We start from the raw sequence: 19,856 nt of genomic DNA on the forward strand, positions 1-19,856 counted from the left end.
CCATTTTAAGCCTGCTAAACATTTAGTCATTATTAAATTATCATTAAATCAGAGGCATAATCCTCTGCAGGAACCTTCTTTTAAATTAACAGTCACATATCAGTTCCTCCATAAAATAAAGTGTCGCTGCATCATCTGCTCTGAAGGGTTTGAGCGGACAACTACAGTGCAGAGATGGAAACCCAGCAGCCTCACTGATCAATTAGGACAAAGACTCCCTTGGGAGGCCGGCAGTTTCCACGGCTTCCATCGACCAGCACTTATTCAAGCACAAAGCCGTCCAACTACACACCGGATCCCCTCACACACCAGCTCAGTACAACAGTCCCTTGTTAATTACTTTCCTTACGACTGCCTCTGTCAATCTGCATGTGGTGTAACACCTATAAATTTGTTACACTAACACTTGCACTGCATTTGCTCGTAAATCTGAACTAGCAATCATAATTACATTTAATAGGTGATTTTTGAAAGGTACAGGAACGCTTTCCTTACTCATCATCAGTGACCTTGGGTGAGGGTAGACTTATTTAAACACCCTCATGGAGATTAAATGGGAGGCATCTGAAGAATAATTATGGAGCCTTGGTCACAATAAAAAACAGCTTTGGTTTAGTTTGCATGCTGAACAACAGACTAATTGACAGCTGATACAGAAACATCCTGCAAAGCTTGGCAGGACAGAGGACGTCTGTCAGTGGTTGGTCTATTCCTCTCAGTGTATGTTGAGTGTTTTCACAGACACAATGCAATGGTGGCATTTTCATTTTGTTCTTTTCATATAATTTCGTCCTCTCAGTGATTCTCTTCATTTTACCTCTCCTCAGGTGCTTTTTCTTGGTTTTGCGGCGCATGCCGTTGATCCCTGGCACAGGCTTCATGTCGCTCTTGTTGATGGGTGGTGGGTGCAGTATGGGCTTGGGGGCTCGAGTCAGACAAACCGGCAGACCTGCAGCGCACATCAGGATACCTGTCATACCTGATGCATATGGACAACAGACACACACATACACACACAGAAGAGTGGGAAAAGGACTGATTTGAAATGTTTTTCAAGTGTTTGACCACAAAAAGCACTCTTTTTTTAATTGTCTTCTAAGATTTTAACAATGAATGCTGACTGACCTGCTAGTGCTGGGTGCACTGGTCCAGATCCAGTTAGATTCTTTACTGGGAGGGCAGGAACCCTACAAAAGGAAAGATCAAAAAAGACTTTCAGGACAAATGTTTTTAAAAGCACCTCGCGGCCACAGAAAGTGACTGTCTCTCATTATACATTCATTCAGAGTTGTATTAACACCTCTCATGGTTATTTGGATACATTGTGATGTTTAGGAAACCTTGATAATCTCCTCTGTGTGGCTATGGCTGCTTCATGTTGGACCAGTTCACCCTTAAAATTATCATCTGTGTATCAGTGACTCACCCTGTGTTATGCTGAAACTGTGAAAAAAAAGAATTTATTTTTGCATGCCTCCACAGAGGACAAAGAAACCAATAACAGACAAAATTCTTGAAGAGTTGAGGTCAACTGTAATCCACGTCTCCTTTATCCAGTCGTATGCTCAGTACCCAAACAAACGCTTTTTCGCTGAAAATGCAGTATTTAAAACAATTTGGCATGAACAAACTCATGCATGGTGCATGCCTGGGCATGTGCCTGCATTTGAATTCTGTTTGTGCATCCATTGAAATCCTGTCTTCAAGTTTGTTCAATGGTCAGGAAGTGACAGGCATGGGTGATTGACAGCAGAACTCCTGGACAATCAACAAGCTGGGAGGAAGTATTTCAATCTAATGGAGTTCAAAGACATGCCTTTGCCCAGTTGCATTACTGGTCTGTGCAGGACACAGCGGCATGTGAGAAAAACAGTTCTCTCCACAAATTCAGGGTAACAATAGGTGAATAAATGATACACAAATTTTCACTTTGGAGATGACCTATTCCTTTAAATGGCTCTGTGACCTCTAAAATGAACATAAATCGTCCTGCTCTTGCACCACTGCCCTTGATGCCGCAGCTGAGAAAAGTGAGAACAGCAGCTCGTTCTGCTCTGCATGCCACAAAAAACACTCAAGTTAAAATGTCACATGTGCTTCACCACAGAGACAGAGACAACTGCGATGGGATGAGACAGCTTGACTCATGTACAAAGCACTGCAGCAGAGTCTGATTCAGGGTGACATTTGGAGAGGCTGGAGTTCACGGCAAACACAGACGACAAAGACAGTTGACTTGCGCACTCTTCCAGATCTGTGGAGCAGAGCGCACAAAAGCACTTAAGGCATTAATATGAGCATACAAGTCAGTGAGACTCTTTTCAGAAGGCCGGAGCCTCACTTCAACCAGCACCCAAAAGCAAGGGCCACAGAGCTGCAGAACTCAGCACAAGTTTCCTTCCCTTAGGTTAAAAGCCTGTGACATGACAAGACAACTTAACTAACAACAAAGTAATTTTAACCATGGGATGGAAATATTTGATTGATAAAACTGTAATTGCAATCAATATCTTGTTTTGAAAACACATTACAGTTTAACAGAGAAGCAACAAATAAATTGCACCATGTATGAGTTTGATGTGAGACAACCCCAGAAGAAAAGTCTGCTTTAGCATAAAAGGGCTACCTTAACACCTCATCACTTCTTGATCATCCAGCGGCTACTAGGTGTGAAATTTCTTATGTTATTTTAGCATGAACACGCTCATTAAAAAATATGCCACTTCACCACTCGTGGTCAAATGACAAATGGACTAAATAACTGTAGTGGATTTTCTTAGATACATTCTGATCATGTGGCAACCTCAAGGGCTGGAAAATGAAGCACACGACTGCCTCCGATGGCCAATTGAGCATAGCACCTAAAGCAAGTCACTCCTCATAGACCCCCACGTTAAAATTCCCAACTTTACAGCAGAAATAAACATGTTTACAGCCTGGTAGAAAAACAATTTTGGTCTCTATAGCTACATTCCCCCTTTGTAACAACTGTACGGGGGTTAAATTTTACAAATTTTTAACAAATTTACATTTTATTAAGGCTTAAAGTTATGCATAATTAGGGCATTGCCACTTTGAGTGACAGGCTGACTGCTATAGGTGTCACCTCAGCTACTTCAAGTCGCTCAACCCCCCTTCGCTTCTTCCAAGCCCCACCTTTCACCCAAATATTGTAACCTTAGGTTCTGGCTCCAAAAACACAAGATGGCAATGCCCAAAATGACAAACTCAAGGCTTTAAAATGGGAGCCAACAAACCAACTGGTGAGGTCACAGTGGCTTCTATGTTTTTGTCTAGTCAGTGTCTACCCAGCTCTAGATAAAGGTTATGGGAAATAACCCGGTTAAAGGGGACACTGCTCACTAAGCCACTTGTTTGTTATCTCAGTTTATCAACCACACACACACACACACACACACACACACACACACACACACACACAAACACACACAGGCACAAACTACTGTACATATACTTCTAAATCTCTGGACTATGAAGCAACTGAGATCTTTGGCCCTGCAGCTCTCAGGCGTTTCACAAATCCGCATCAAAGAGACTGCTTTGATATTAGCGCGAGCCTCTGTTCCTGTGCCAGGGGAAGCCCTTCAGTAAGCTGAGTGCAATAACGAAAAAGGACGCGAGGCCCGGCTGAGCCTGATGTGTCCTATCGCATCTCTGGTAGTGGACTCAGATCCACCGTGTCTCACACCAGAGACCAGGATCAAATAACTCCTGTAACTTACTAGACAGATGTGAGTCGAAATAAGTGACAGGACAGTGATGTGCTGCTGTGCTGAACATCTGATGTCAGCATGCTGGATTCAGGGGTGTGAAACCGAGGAAGGTTTCGTTTTAGGTGCAGGATTTAGTTTCAAGCAAAGACTACAGCGAGTGATTTCACACCTTCAACCGCAGCAGAGGAATTAATAGGTGAACTCTTCTCTGCAGCAACAAGTGCTAACCAGTCGATAATTCATGGCCCTCAGCTTCCCATCACTGAGTAAAAGGAACAGTTTCAGCTTTTCTGTTTGTTTCGTCGCTGAGGCAAATGTTTAAAGTGACAAACACAGTATCAAATGCAAATATGAAAAGTAGAATTTGATTGGCTGAAGCACAATCTGATACTCAATAAACCAAATAAGGTGCCGCCCAGTGGGAGAGTTCCTCCTTCATTTACAAATGCACTTAAGCCTAAATTGAATCAAAACACACCGTGAACAAGTCGCCTCCATTTATGAGTGCATGTATAATTTAGGCTGTTCAGTGAGAGCGCTGTGATCAAACAAATAATTTTCATTAGGGGAAGAAATGAGACAGCACACCATGAGAGCCCTTAAAACCCTCTCATTGTGTGCCGTCTGCACACTCTGCACAAACGACACACTCCTATAAGCGTACAGTAAGCCTACGGAGAATCTGTCAAAGATCCATAACATAACATTAATTAGAAATGCTTTTCATCTCCATTGCTCTCCAATTCTAGCAAATATCTCAACCATCAGCCAGAAACTGCATTACAAATTAAATAAACAATGTGGGTGAAACAGCTGCACGCTGTGTGATTGCACAGTCACCAAAAAACAACCCACAGCAGCTTCTGATGATCGCTATCAACTAGATGGAAAGAAACAAGCTAACACACTTATCTTAACTCTGTTTATGGTTTAGTTTTACAGAGACAGATAGATACACATCTTGCACACTATTTCCCACTTTGCTGTACTTCGTTATTTCTGCAAAGCATGTGATTGCCTCTCTATGCACTGCAGAAATTGTTCTTATACAAGGCTGAACTCTTAACCACCCAGTCAACCTGTGGCCCGTGTGCAGCTGCCACCCTTCATCTCATTCTTCGACATGCTGCTAAGCTCTTTTCTGTGCACCTCTGGATGCAATGACCCCGTCTGTCCCGGCTGCGTCTGGAGCGGCAGAGGTTTAAGACATATGCCACCTTCTCACACTCTGCTGACAATCCCTAATGCTGGATGATTTCAAGGGTTTAACTCTGGCTCTAACTTTTTCCTATTGCACCTTACTCCTCTCCCTCTCTCACGTCACATTTGTCTTTAAAAACACCATCATCATGATTCGGAGTGCATCAAAATCCAGACATTAAGGACTGTTCTTTATTTATGAGGGGAGAAGGGTCGGTGCTTTTTTTTGTTTTGTTTTGTTTTTTTAGCTTAGGGGAGGGGCATCTTTAAATTCTGCATTAATTTCAAATACTCTTCGAACCCTTAATTCAGCTGCTGGGTCTGAGAGGCATGTTATCATTAGAAATTGCCAAAGTTCTACTATTTATCACAGCAATAAACTGGTAAACATAAATCATCACTGGATTTTTAAATTTCCGAATCAAAACCATTTAATTCTACCAGTCTATCTATCAGTGGTTCCCAACCATTTTCCTTAAGGGACCCCTTTTCTATCATTGACTAAATTGACGACCCCAGACTAAGTGACATATTTTGTGGATATTTCCTATTACATCGGTGCATAACAATAACACTGCAGAATAACTGATAAACTGTACAAATAACACAAATAGTGAACACGGTAACTACAGGAAGTTTGTGTAAAAGGAGATTTGGATTAATTTGGAACAGATTTCCTGTGAATAATACATCAGATATGAGTTTTTTTCTGATATTTTTAGGATGTTTTTTATACAATTCTCCATCTGTCAATCATACTTAGTTAACAGACTTCTCTTTGACAAACTCGGTGTTTTCTTCTCCCTGATGCTTGGCCATTGTTCTGTTACCTCTATGGTTGTGTTAACGGCAAACTTTTCTAATGCAAAAGGAGTTCGTTGAGCAGAGAGTGAAGGCTCTGTGAATATTTGTTCATGTCTTCACTGTGCCCATATCTTATGAGTTTTTATAAAGTTTATATCTTTAATAATAATCTAAACTTTAAAAACTAACAATTTAATGTCGTTTTCTCCACAGAATTAAATGAAATGCTGAGATATAGGCTTACTGTATATATGTACAGTTTATAGTACCTCCAGGTTGGGAACTACATATCTCATTTAAAATTTCAACAAAATTAGACTGCTTGAACTAACTCGGTCCAATCAAATTTCCCTCCAGTCACTCGAAGAAGCTCAAGGACAAATATTTGTAGTCAAGATAAGTCAAGATAAAACAAACTTAAAAAAAGAAGAACAAGAAAAAAGCACACACACCCCAGCCACTAAATATAGTCCCTTACTACTCTTTTACTTCTATGCTAAAAAAGTCAATGCAGAGAGTATCCAATGATCCCATGTTGGCTTGCGCTCACATCTTACAAGCAATTACACCTCATTGTCAGTGTAAACAAGATCACGCCTTTGGCCTTTCCACCACAACACTGTTCTTTCCAGCACTCAAGTTTTGACAAGGCACGTTCCACGAACCAGGCTGAACCTTGTCACCTCTGCATTTCTTTCGCACTGCCAACTCTAATTTTTCTCTTCCTCATGACCCATTATCACGTTTTCGCTCCCTTCTGTCAATCACGCCTGGCTACACTCATACCATTGACAGAGGACTGTACTGTGCTGCTGAGGAGTTTCCATTTCCTATAGTAGTACATTTTCCCGTCTAGTACTGTAATTTCTGACCTAAAACTGATGCAATTATGTGATAAATCCAGCCTCTACGTACTTCGCCCATTAACATCACATTAATTATGGCCCCTGTCAGGTCAGGGCACAGAGGTTGCCGTCCCTCTTCTGTCTCCTGTTCAGTATCATCCTTCCTTTCCTGGGGGAATCTCCAGCCTGCCTCAAGGACTTAATCAGACTGAGAGCGATGTGATTCCCCAAATAGAGAGACCACATTAGGCCTAGTTAGGAAAGTGCTGACGGAGGACTAATATCTCCTCATCTGTTTATTATGCACCATAAAGACATTGAGAGGGGGGTTGGGGGGAGCAAACTCCAGGAGTGCTTAATTGCATATTGATGTGAGAAGCGGGAGGCAGAGGCAAGCCCTATCCCTGTTATGCTGAGAAAGGGTTACAACGTGAAATAATGCACTTAACACTGCACCTGAATGCCATGGGAACAAGTGATAATGACACCAGGAATTTCCAAATTGCATCAGTTTGGTCCAGATGAGCGCTCATGATTTATTCATTAATTTCAATATTAATTTTGATCCTGTGGTGAGCGCTGAAACAGAGCGGTGCAGCAGCTCACTGAGGGATAATGATCTCTGCACTCCACACAGAGCCCTCCAGCCACCACTCAAGAAGAGCAGTCTTAACACAAGCAGAGTGGAGCTCGTAAACACAGCCCGCAGCAGCGTGCACATGCAAACACACACACTTATTCCTTTTGTCGGATGACAATGCAGCTGTGTCTTAACTCAGTTTCATGGCAATGTGCGCAAAGAAAGTGCACAAGAGGAAGTGGTTGTGCTGAATAGAAAAGAGAAAAAAACCAAAGAGAACTTGTGACGCTCTTTCTGTGCTCATTCCACCCTATAATATTTCTTATCTTATATACAGTGGTAGAAGAAGTATTCAGATCCTTCACTTAAGTAAAAGTACTAATACCCCCCTGTCAAAATACTCTGTTACAAGTAAAGGTCCTGCATTGAAAATGGTACTTAAGTAAAAGTAAGTAAATATAGTCAAGTGAATGTTTTAAAAGTATAAAAGTAAAAGTACCCATTGTGGAAAATTCCTTAAAAACAAAAAATAACACACCCGAAAAGATTAATAAAAAGCTAAAGAAAGAACACACAAAAAACCCTCAAAATTATATAAAAAAGGAAAAAAGACCCCCAAACTCAACTTAATAGAAAAAAAACACCCCCAAACTCAAAATTATTATTAATAAGAGTAAAATAAAATTAAAAATCTCAACAAACTCAAAGTTGTAAAAAGTAGGAAAAAAAAACAACCAAAACTTGAAACTTATTAAAAAGAACTTGCCCTACAAAATCTGAATTAATGTAGTGGAGTAAAAGTATAACGTAGCATGAAAATTAAATACTCAAGTACAATACAAGTTCCTTGAATTTATACTTAGTATAATAGTATAGTACTTGAGTAAACGTACTTAGTTACATTCCACCACTACTTTCATAAAGGCATTAAATCCATGAAATCTTCATCAAATCATTTTAGCTTCTAAAATGTGAAAATTTGCTGCTTTTCTAATAAAAAATTATCTGAAATTGAAGCTCTATTTATGTTTAACAGTAAAGCCAGGAGTAAGTAACTAAGACACAAGACCCTTTTGCCTGTGTTTGGCACATGCAACAATGTGTGAGCTCAATAATTCAAAAAAATCTATATCAGACTGTATCTGTCATCACTATACATGGCCTTGTTTCACAATGGGTTGTCAGTTTATAGCAGGCAACATGTAAAGGCAGGTGGTGATATAGCGCATTGTGTCAAACGAGTGATAAGACAAACTGATGTGTTTACACAAACCAGCAGATGGTGCCACTTCTAATATTTGTGCACGCAAGACAGATGCATAGAGCAACACAATCCCCCTCCCCCCCTACCACTACCACCATTTATAGCCAACAACCAGCATTGTTGGGTTTTTTTTCAGACAACAGAAGATCAATATTTGAACTACAGACCTTGTCTTCAATGATACCCAGGTCATAAAAAACACACACTGTGCTGTGTTATCTTTGGAACAAATGAAATCCATCATTTTTAAATCATTAGTGATTGTATATTAATGTAGCAAAATTAGACTTGAGTATGGCTGTTTGTGAACGTAAAACAGCAACATAAACTCATGTAAACAAACCACAGCATGCCAAATACCTTCCTTGCACCCAGCACCACTTCTATTAGGGTGTGGGTGTGTGAAACACAAATTCGATGTTTTACATTCTGTGTGGGTTCCTCTGTTATCTGTCTGTAGCACGCCTGTGGGAATGCGCGAGCGAGTTCACATTTCACTTTTTGTGTGTGTGTGAATATGTGAGCTCTTGTGTCCTGCTGTGTGTATGTTAACCACACTCATCCTGTGTCGAGCCACTCGCCTGAGAATCAGCGCACTCCACCTCACCTCCTGCCTCTTCCTCTCTTGCTCTCTCACTCGCTCTGTCTCTGCCAAACCCCTTTTGTGCTGCCAGGTGAAAAAGTCACATTTCATCCACAAGTCCACCTGAGCTTTCACTGAATTCTTCAAAATATGGAGAAAATGACCCTGAATATGTCATAGCATGCTGGCTTTTTCTATCACATATACTTTTGCACTGGGACCCATCATACCCCACCTGCTCTCTGTATAAAACAAGGTCATAGCCTGCTATGATGAGCCTATACGTTTCCTTTCAGTGACATAAAATTAGGCCACAGAAAGTTAAAGCATGTGTGCCTTGGTGAAGGACGGCATTATTCAAACATGCAGTAAGTGTGTCTCCCCCCATGAGCGGCGAGAACAAAATGGAATCAAATTAGATCAGGAGCGGGTTTATTTTAGTAAAAGAAAGCAGGATAGGGGACTGAAGTATCGGTTACAACGCTAGACACACTTCTTTTCCTCAGCTCCTTTCGCTGAATCGCTCTGAGGTCAGAGCGCTCAGTTGAAGCTCCCATTTTTCCTTGATCCATTATTCATTCTTCCCCAGTGGAGCTCTGCCTCCATGGCAAATAGGTTTCCACGGCTACACCAGAGCCCGCTTCACATGCCTGACCGTGCACACACACACACCATGAAACAAAGATGCGGTTTCTCTCTCTCACACACACACACACACACACGGAAATTCCACATACAGCGTCAGATTCTTTTCACTTCCCATGACACAACAACCACAGCGTGGAGTGATAGTAACAAATTAGTTCAAAGCAGAGGCAACAGAACGATCCAGAAGAGCTGCAGTATTTCACGCCTATTGGGGCCAACATAAGCTCATTATGGAGCAGTAACCATGGCAGACACACATATGAAAGAGAGGGTTTCTTCCTTAGTAAAATCAGCTGGACCCAAGGCTTTTTCGACAGATCCACTGATCAGCATGTTTAAGAAAGCATTCATAAATCAGTAGAGATGGAGAGAAAAAGACGGAAAATGACAGTACAATACAAGACACACATGCAGGCTGAAGCTTTGTGAAGCAGACAAGCAGAAACGGATATTGGCTCTTTGCTTTTTATATCCTCCTATTGCCTCAGCTGAACTGTAAATTCAACCGAATCGGAGCATTATCCCCGCGCTATAACAAGTAACAGGCTGCTGCAGACTCTAGAAAATCCAAATTAGAAAATGAGGGGGGATGAATGATTGTGTTTGCAAACATCGTTACCCTGGTGGGATGGCTCCTCTGGCAGTGCCCATGGAAATGCGCTGCGTGCCCGGCCGGTTCAGGTTGTTCTGTCCGTTGATGGTGAGAGCGTGGTGGCCATGGGCGGATGAAAGAGATGGCATCACGGGGGAACATGGGAAGTTGGCAGAGGACAGAGGCAACTGCACCTGTTCAGCTTTGGCTTGCCCACCTCCCATACTAATGTTATTGTTGTTGGGGCCGGAGGAGGCGGATGTCGGAGACCAGAGGGAGGTTCCAGCAAAGGTGTTGCTCTGTCGCACTACAGAGAGGGTTCCTGTGGCGCCCGGGTTGCCCGCTGTCCCTCCGTAGAGCTTACGCCGCTGCGAGGCCAGGATAGCATTAGAGGCGGCCCTCGTGCTGTTGACCAGGATGCACTGCTGGCAGGAGCAAGGCTGGCCAGAGCTGGCTCCCACGGGCCACGACTGCGACTTGGGGATGGAGCCCATGATGAGCGGGTAGGCCAGGTCCATGCGTCTTCGGAGGCGTCGCTTGCGCTGGCTCTGCCTGTTTGTCTGACACATGCTGTTGAAGTCAATGAGGTAGCAGAAGCCCAGAGAAGTCAGGTCGAGCCAGGGGTGCTGCTTCTCGTAGGCGTTCTGGATGGTCACGCAGATCTCCATGTCATACGGCGTCCACGAGCCATTGTCGTTCTCCCACTCCCACACCACACCTTTCCCCGGGGCGGACGACGGCTCATAGAAGTTCCTCTGCACTGGCCTCATGGTGCCTAAAGAACAGAAAAGAAGGAACATGAGGATAATCACTAAAACATTTTTTATAGTCAGCTACTCTGCATTTTTATATGAGCAGGGCTCTGAAGAAAGTACTGAAAAAAAACATCACTCATGATAGAAGTGCAGAAGACTTTAAGTCATTGCATTTTTTTAACTGACTGTCTATGTTCTGCATCTTTGACACCTCTCTTAGCATTACAGATTCAGGTCAATTAACTGATTTGTCCACAAAAAACTGTTCTCATTTTGAAAGCTGCTTGAAAATTAATTAAAAGTGTCATTAAAAGTTTACTACAGCAATATGGTGTGTCACTTTCATAAAGTTGGGGGAATTGCAAGAGAGAGTAAAACAAAGGAACTGACTTCTAGTCTCTAATATTGGTCAAGCTCCAAGAAAATCCGAAATTCTATATTTTAATGCAACTGGAAAGCATCTTTCATCAGACTTCAAATGTTTAGCATGTAAGTAGGTTTTCTTCAGTGTATAATCACCTGAAAATAATAGTCCTTATGTTTTTGTTACCTTAGAATGAGCTGTTTATAGGGAGCTGGTTCTTGTTTATAGAGTGCAGTGTTGTACCGCCATGTTTCTACAGTAGCCCAGAACGGACAAATCAAATGCTAGCTCTAGATAAGGACATTCATAATTTGCATTGGCCACCTTAGTTAGCAGCCCCTCTGTGACAAGTATGTTGGAAAAACACAGATTTTTGAGGGTTTTCTTTTTTTACGTGAAACTGCTTTATTTTACTGGTTTTAATCTCCTGTTCCAAGTAAGAGACCCCTGCAGATAATTCGGCTCCTGGTAAAAACCTCCTAAACAATGAACACTTATGGAATCCTAACCCGCAGAAGTTTCAGCTGGTTGCTATCTGCAATCTTCACCATTAAACTCCACTAAATCTTACATTGTTTCTTTAAGTCTCTAGCTCAAGCTGAGGTAGTAAACTGCATTAATTCCATGTGTAAAATTGATTGAGTACCCAATTCATTTTTTTAATTAATTTTATTTATTGGTCTATTGGTGGAAAATGAGATGATGCTAATTTAATAAGTAAAAATGCCAGATATTTCAGATATCTGGGTACATTGCTTGCTTTTTCCCTATTTCATGACATTAAACTCTGTTAACTTGTGCTGAGAATTTGTCATTTTCTCTGACAATTAATTAAGTAAATGAATAATTGTGTAAATGATAACAAGAAAAAAAAGCATCAGTGGATTAATCTCTGGCGACATCAGCCCGAGGCAGGATGCAGTTTTAATGCTGCTTCAGTTTCTAGCTCATCAAGGGAGCTAACAAGTGTTGAGAAAGCAACATGACCAACTGATGGGGATCAGGTGTAACACTTCACTACCTGCCTGCGGGGATGTGGTTGCATACTGTAGCATTAAGTCAGCAGCTAAAGATACAAACAGAATTGCAACAAGCTAGGGTGCACAAGCTAGTGAGATCCCTCCTGCCAGGAAGCTCTGACTGTGTATTAAACTGCGTGCATGGCCTTTCAGGAACACAGACATCATACCCACAATCCCCTGCTGTCTCAGTCTGCAGTCTACTGTTCTGTATGGCGACAGGAAGGATGGGGGCGTGAAGCCGGTAGCTTTGTACCTCTGTACCTCTGCTGATGGCCACTCAGCTCCCACCTCCATTATAACACAATTACTGTAGTCACATGGGAAATCAGGACACCTTAGCCTATCCATCTCCCCGCTGCACGTCGGCAAGGGTATCCAGGCACTCCGACAGAGACCGTCACCACCCCCCCACACCTAATTTAACGGGTAAATGCACACTCCCCTGCCAGTGAGGACCAGGGTGATAATGGAGGGAAGGAAGTGTGTGCAGAGGATGAATGGATGTGGGAGCGAGTAGAGGGGTTGGTGGGCAGCGGTAACCCCTCATCCGGCAGCCCCGTTTTGGCTCCGGAGAGTAAAATGCATCAGCAGAATCAGCAAGTCTGACCTTGAGTCTCTGCTGCAGACTGCTGCTAAAGGACTTGGCTTGACGGCTAATTTCATTTGGAGCTGCTGAGATTCTCTCTCTCACACACACACACACACACACACACTCACAGATGACTGCTCCGTGAGCCAGCTGCCTGTGTCTCTCACGTCTTCACTCAGTCAGCTATGCACAACGTTTTCTGCCAGTTGCGTCCGTGCCTGCTCACAGCTTGCTTGCTTGCTTGATTTCTTGCATTTTCTCTGAGGATAATACTGAAAATAACAATGATTTCACCTTAATGGATTTCATTATAAAAGACTAACTCATTTTCTGAAAGCCAATAATTTTATCTGTACTTTTAGTGTAGCGGTGGAAAGCGAGCCACACGTCCAAACCCTTTATTTCTGCGGCTCCCGGGGGATACATTAGGCCTGACACTTTCAGCATGGCTTTGTGTTTCTGGCCATGATTAGTGACAGCTCCACACAGTCTTGCTCAGTGGTAGGTTTAACACAAGCTTCATAAATGCTTGAACATATGCAGATGTGATATTACCAGGCATCAGTTTAAACATCTCAACTTTGGTGTGGAGAGATAAACAGTATCTCTCTTTAAAAGCCTATTAGTGCTGATAATTGTTCATGAGAGCTCTGGTGGAGGCTGCTGCATGAAATGTGCTCAGCTGAAAGATTTTCTATAAAGAGTTCAGTGGGCTCTGAGGGATGGCTGTTTGGCAGTCAGATTTCTTCACTGTAGTTAAAGTGAGGAAGGACATAGCTTTGCTCTGCATTTGAAGACCTACCCCCAGTCTGGGACTCTCATGTAGTATTAATTTAAGTCGCAGAGCTAAACAACCAGTTTTCCAAAAAATAAATACCCAGTGATTTTTGAAAAACCTAGAAAGTTTAGAGGGTTGTTTAACAACACTTACTGTGGTTCTGAAAGTATTCCATCTGGTTAAAAATGAACCTGTTGCACATTTAAAACATTAAAAACATACTCAGGTTTTTAAAGATTACAAAAAAGTAAGATTTTCATTCATTTTGAGATTTTAGATTTTTCTGCATTGTGTACTTTTACTTTAATACTCCAAGTACTTTTTCCTGAACACTTACTTTTTCTTACGCAAAATTTTCATCGCAGGCTTTTTACAAGTAAGTGAGTGAGTTTTCAGAGGTGCTGAAGTTAGCTGTTTCCATTTGTCGCCATCATTTATCGCTGACTGTATAAATATTGGACATAGCCACCATGATATCACCCATTGGTTTGTGGACTGCTTTTGTGCCTCAACTCGAAAGCCTCGACTTTGGCATTTTGGCGGTTGCCTTCCTGGTTTCTTTGGAACCAGGTTTGGACCATATTTGGACTATAGGGTCCAAATATGGTCGCATGTTTCTTTTAGTTTGCGTGGTGCATTTACAGCTATGGTTGACTGTGATAATGCTAATGCTACTGCTAAATTTTCCCAGCAAATAAAGGCTTAAAACCATTCAAATAAAATGAAAAATTGAATATCTGACTACATGGCCATGTTCTAACATGACGCCGCTCAGCAAAATTCTGTGTGCACGAAAAAGGTGCCTTTTGGCGTAGTGCACTTATGCCAAAAACTATTTGACGACTTGAGACTGAAAACGGGCTGGTTAAACTAAGCTAATCATCTCCAGGTCCAAACAAATTTCCAAAATGTCGGACTTTTCCTTTAAAGTTTGAATTACAAAGTCATCTTGTTCCTCATCGAGCTTTGCTGAATGTAAATGCTACTTTGCACCTTTGTTTTCACTTCTTAATAACTTTGGTGAATCTGGTTGTTTCTTTCAGACCTGACCGCTCCTTTATTGCCTTGTTTGACTCCTTTTTAGAGATATTGCTGCATTCCCAAATCTTCTCACTTTATAAGCACAACTATTGATACCAACTAAAAATATTGCCAAAAACTATAAAAAGAAACAAGTTAAAACAACACAGAATAATTCTTTATATATTTGCATTCTTTGACACCTTGAGAGGAAAGAGCAGAGTCCACAACAACACACAAGTCCTGGACCTCACATGGGAAGTTTAATTCAAAACATACAGCCTGAAACTCTGCACTCCGCTTCCCATTCTGCTGTATATACACCCGCCTCTGCCAAAAACCAGGCCTGAGTTGTTGGTGTTCTCTCTGTGACCCTTTACGCTCTTCCTATCAGGAAACTAAGCGAGAGTGGCCACTTCCTGTCTGACCCTGTGTGCCTTTGGCAGCCATCTTTCCTGCCCTCCTCTCACTTCCCTTGTCCTCTCTCCCACGATGTCCTCCAACTGTCTTTGCCCAACGCCAGCGTGGTTCCCCTCGGGTGAGCTATAGCCGTGTGATGTATAGTCACATCAGGCCTCACAGTGGGACTCTAACCCCACTGCCGCACAGGGCCAGGTGGGTTCAGGGTGAGCTTGGCTGTGCTCTCACATCTTAGCTGGGGGTAAAACTCCCTGCAGTCTGTTCGCCACATGAGGCCGTGCCACTCTTCATCCTTGACAGTTTTGTTTTTGCTCTGGAAGTGAAGGAAGGCATGTCTGAATCACTCTTTTAAATGGAAGGACATGCAACATTAAATTGCAACATCCTTGACAGCCCTCAGAGGCCTGCTGCAGGGAGAGGGAGCAGATTGGCAAACTGATGCTCTGTAGCTCCTTTTTGTGGATGTTTTTATCACAACACAATAATGCACATGTTGTATCTTTAAAAATATAAACAGTGTGACCTGGAGATGTAATTTAACTTCAAACCAGAACTGCAGACTCCTTTTATTAATCAAAAATAATAATTCTGACATTTTTGTTATATATCATTATGTTCTCTTGTTTGCTGCATTACGTAGTAAATGTGAAAATATCAGGGGGGCAGCTGCCTCTTGCATCATGTGGGTTATATGAAAAAATAAAGTGTACAAATGAGACAAATGCAACTGTTTTATCTTTCAATAAAAAATAATTTACTGTCAACTTAACAAGTCTTTGCTGTAGGGCTCTGTGTTGGCAAGAATCTAGCGAAACAATACACAACGTAGGTTACGATTCAATGTTATGTTGAAATACTGGAGGCAAGGCGATAGATTATGGTATTTCAAAAATCGTGATACTCAAGTGTTTCGATATTTTCTTACACCCCTACTTTGCCGTGGTCATGTCTGCTACCTAATAGGAAATGTCTGTGCTGTTAGGTCATTGTTTGTTTGCTTGTTTGTTGTCTGTTAATGACAACACATTCTTTCCCCCTGCGTAGTTCCTACGAACTGCGTGGATAGCCCTGCCATCATGAGGTAAACGGAAAAAGTGAACCGGTTTTATGAACAAATAATGGAGCCACATATAGTTTATTTTGAACAACAAGTCAAGGGCTTTTTAAAATTGGTCTGAGGGCCATGATTGGCCCCAGGGCCAGACTTTGAACACACCTGATTTAAATAATCAAATAACTAACATAAAAATAGGAGCGAAACTGTGACATTGAAGGACCTAATTCACTTTTCTTCAGCTAAAATTGATCTAGGGAGTAAACCCTATTTAAATCTGTCACAGAGGCTATTGATGTATGTGTTCTTCTCACGCCAACACCTGCGGTCACATAGGAAAGCGTGATGAAAGAGCTCTTAATGGAAAGATTCATGCACCTGATTACTTCAGGTAACACCTGAACAGCTGCTGCAAAATGTATGAGTTTCAGGCTTTTGTTGTCACAGAAACACTGAGGAAAGGTTTTGTTGTCATGGAAGCCGTCCCTAGGGCTGGGAGTAGTGAGAGGCGGGGGGGTTGCCCGTATGTGAACGTTCCTACTATTCCTTTCCCTGAGCACAGCGCCATCAGAGTCAACTCCTCCTCCGCTCACTCATCTCATCTGCTGCTGACGCCAGCTTTCCCTTCGCTCTCCACCGTCTCTCCTGGCTCCTCACCAAACACTGTCTCGCTGAGCCATTCTTCACATTTTCCACTCTGTCACTCACTGGACCCCATCCTGCTCTCACACGACGCTCAACACTTGGACAGGAAGCAGGAATCTGTGTCATTGAATTAGGGCCCACATCACCTTGTAGTTAATACTCCTTCTCATGCTGCTGCTGTGGGAGGAAAGGCGGAGGAGAAGCGGCCCGGTTTAAGCTCTATAATATATACTTAAAATTGGCAAGCCTCATCAATTTCCCCGGGGCTGCGTTGATCCTATTAAAACATAGTGCTGCATTTTTCCTTTTAACTACAGGAGGAGAGAGGCCAGTAACAGGTCCAGCATCATACGGCTCAATGTTGTCTGAGAGGTATTTAAAGCTAGCTAATCTGTGGTCTCTGCTGGAGAACAGGCGGATCCATGACAGGGAAGAGACACAGCTTATACAGAACAGAAAAAAACTGTTTGAGTAGTGAAGAAAACTCCTCTGTCATTAAAACATTACTGTCAATGACTTTGTCCTTCTAATCAATTAAACGCTTGATCTATAAAATGTACAAAAAATAGTTAAAATACCCTCTGCAAGTGTGCAGAGACCAACGTGACAGCTTCAGACGGCTTGCTGTGTCCGCCAACAGTCTAAAATAACATAAAACAAGAAAACAGAGGAGAAAAGGAAATCCTCACATTTCAGAAGCTTAAACCAGGGAATATTTTATATTGTTGTTGAAATGACTTTTTTTTTTCAATAATCAAAATTCCTGTTTAACTTTTATTCCATCATTTAACTAATTAAATGTGCACACAGTCAATTTTACACCTCAATTTCCGTTTACTCATCACAGAGAGTAGCCTAATATTAGCCTATAAAAACAGTTATATGATGGCAATCCCTAATGAGGTAATCAGTTATTTTGGCTCCGAGACACACTGCCTACATGAGCTGCACGTGACAGCGCTGCTGCAAAGTTTCCTGCTTGCTATATCTACTGAATTTCCACAATTAAAAGTTGGTACTCAATGCATTGCATTGTCAACAGCATGGCCAGTGGAGAAAAAAAGACAGTCTAAGGTCCCTTATAATGAACAAACAACTAACTGCCTTTTCCTTTAAAGAAAAAAAATCAATATTTTTCAGTCCGAGGTTTCTTTTAAAGTGGCAACCAAACAGAAAGAACCTCGGATTACCATGACCTGGATGACTGAGAACCTACACAGACAATATTTTTCAATGTTTCCCCTACAATGTTTTTCAGGCCCAGTGGTACACACCGAAACACCCCTAACAGATGTGACACCTGGGTTGATGAGGTTGGCTTCAGTCCGACGGCACAGGGAATCAGCAATATAATTATTTGTGTTCTAATTTTTGTTCACCCTGTATTTAAACTGTTGAATTATTTCACTTTTTGTTCTTGATGGTATATTTCTCCTTTTCTCACAGACAAGTAGTCAAAAAGATGACAAGAGGTCTGTTTCAAGCCAGTAGGTAGTTTCAGTTAAACTTAGAGCAACAGTAAGGAGAAACAACAACACTTGAGGTCTTCTTTCCAGACTAAACTCACTAATTTGCAACACTTCTCAACATTCGCACAATGAGAGATTTATGACAGCAGAGACAGGAACATCCATTTCTGCTTGAGCTCTAGCCACAGACATGCAGCCACAGCTTGTTGCTTGTGTGAAAGACAAATCTCTTTTCAGTGGCTTTTAGTTACTTGAACAACAATGCACGGAACACCACAGCATTGTTCTCACTCTACTCTCACTTTTACTTCACCAGAAAACCTTTTATGTTGTTTGTTAGGCTGTCACTGCTCTCACTAAAGCTACATAAAGCAGAGAGGTTCTCTGAAGGCCTGTTAAAAGTAAAATAGAAAATTGCTACTGTGACGAGACAGGTGAAGTTACAAGAATACAACTAAAAAAAATACTGTACATCAAATGGAAAAATGCAATCAGTATTCCGCCAATTTAAAAAAGGCAGTCAACAAACCAATGCGTGACATTATGGCATTATGGTGGCTATGTCCATCATTACAGCTATAGCACAACAAAGTAGGAAATAACAATAAAAGCAACACATAAAAAATCAAATTACCAAATAGTCTGCTTGCTTTCTCATGGTAGAGGCACAAATATCAAGGAGAAATTACAAAATCAACAAAATTTGCAAGTCTATAAACTTGGGCATGCAAAATGCTCTTCATCTGAACGAACCCAGTGTGGTATGACTGTGCGGTACGGACCAATACCCAGTTGCAGCAAGACTGCAAAGACTGCAAAATTGTTTAAGAAAACAGTCAATTATACAAATTTCTTGTCTCACCACAAGAGACTCTTGAACATAAAGGGTCATAAATGTGCAGACAAAAAATTAGGCTAGTTGATCCAGTAGTTTGTGAGATTAGAAGTGGACCCCTCCAAGGTTTTGTATAGCAGAGAAAATGTAAAGCATAAATATGGTGAACAGATAAGTGACAATGAGTTTAATTGTATCCAAGGTGGGCTTCTCCTTATTAGGGAAATCTCAGTTTTTCAAGTCTGCCTTAAAGTATACTTAGATGCTCATATGTACATTGAATGAAGCATTTTTTCCTCCATGCTGCAGCAAAACTTTATGGATGGCACCAATGGTCTGTTACTCAATCAGTTGACAACATCATCCAGATATAAATATCTAAACTACTGGGTGCATTTTATAGCCGGACCAATACTGGACTTTTGAGGCTGATACAGATACAAATATTTGAAAGTTAAAAAATCCAGCACTATATATTGGCCGATTGTATTCTTTTAACAACACATTACATAAAGAAGCAATCTTGATATGGATCCTCTGGCTCATTTTTATTTTAAATTGTGACGAAGATACAGCAGCAGAACATTTTACAGTGTAAAAATCAACACTTGTCTGTGCTTCCGTGGAAAAACTATGTAAAGTGGACACCTCTCTG

General features: G+C 41.6%; 1 protein-coding gene across 2 annotated transcripts in view; it reads right to left on the reverse strand.

Moving 5' to 3' along the window:
* Positions 1–19,856, reverse strand: part of dtx1 (deltex 1, E3 ubiquitin ligase) — a 53,794-nt gene that overhangs the window by 12,303 nt on the left and 21,635 nt on the right. Inside the window, exons 3-5 of one of the 2 annotated variants that reach the window (XM_042487712.2) lie at positions 10,278–11,025; positions 1,126–1,187; positions 818–949 (exon numbers count right to left, since the gene is read on the reverse strand). In XM_042487712.2, coding sequence (XP_042343646.1) covers positions 818–949; positions 1,126–1,187; positions 10,278–11,025 — 942 coding nt within the window. Of the gene's footprint in view, positions 1–817; positions 980–1,125; positions 1,188–10,277; positions 11,026–19,856 lie in introns of both variants that reach the window. The other variant, XM_042487711.2, reaches the window with a different exon arrangement.

This window comes from Plectropomus leopardus, chromosome 4, assembly GCF_026936395.1.
Source record: "Plectropomus leopardus strain MGB_pleo_1.0 chromosome 4, ASM2693639v1, whole genome shotgun sequence".
Taxonomy (NCBI): domain Eukaryota; kingdom Metazoa; phylum Chordata; class Actinopteri; order Perciformes; family Serranidae; genus Plectropomus; species Plectropomus leopardus.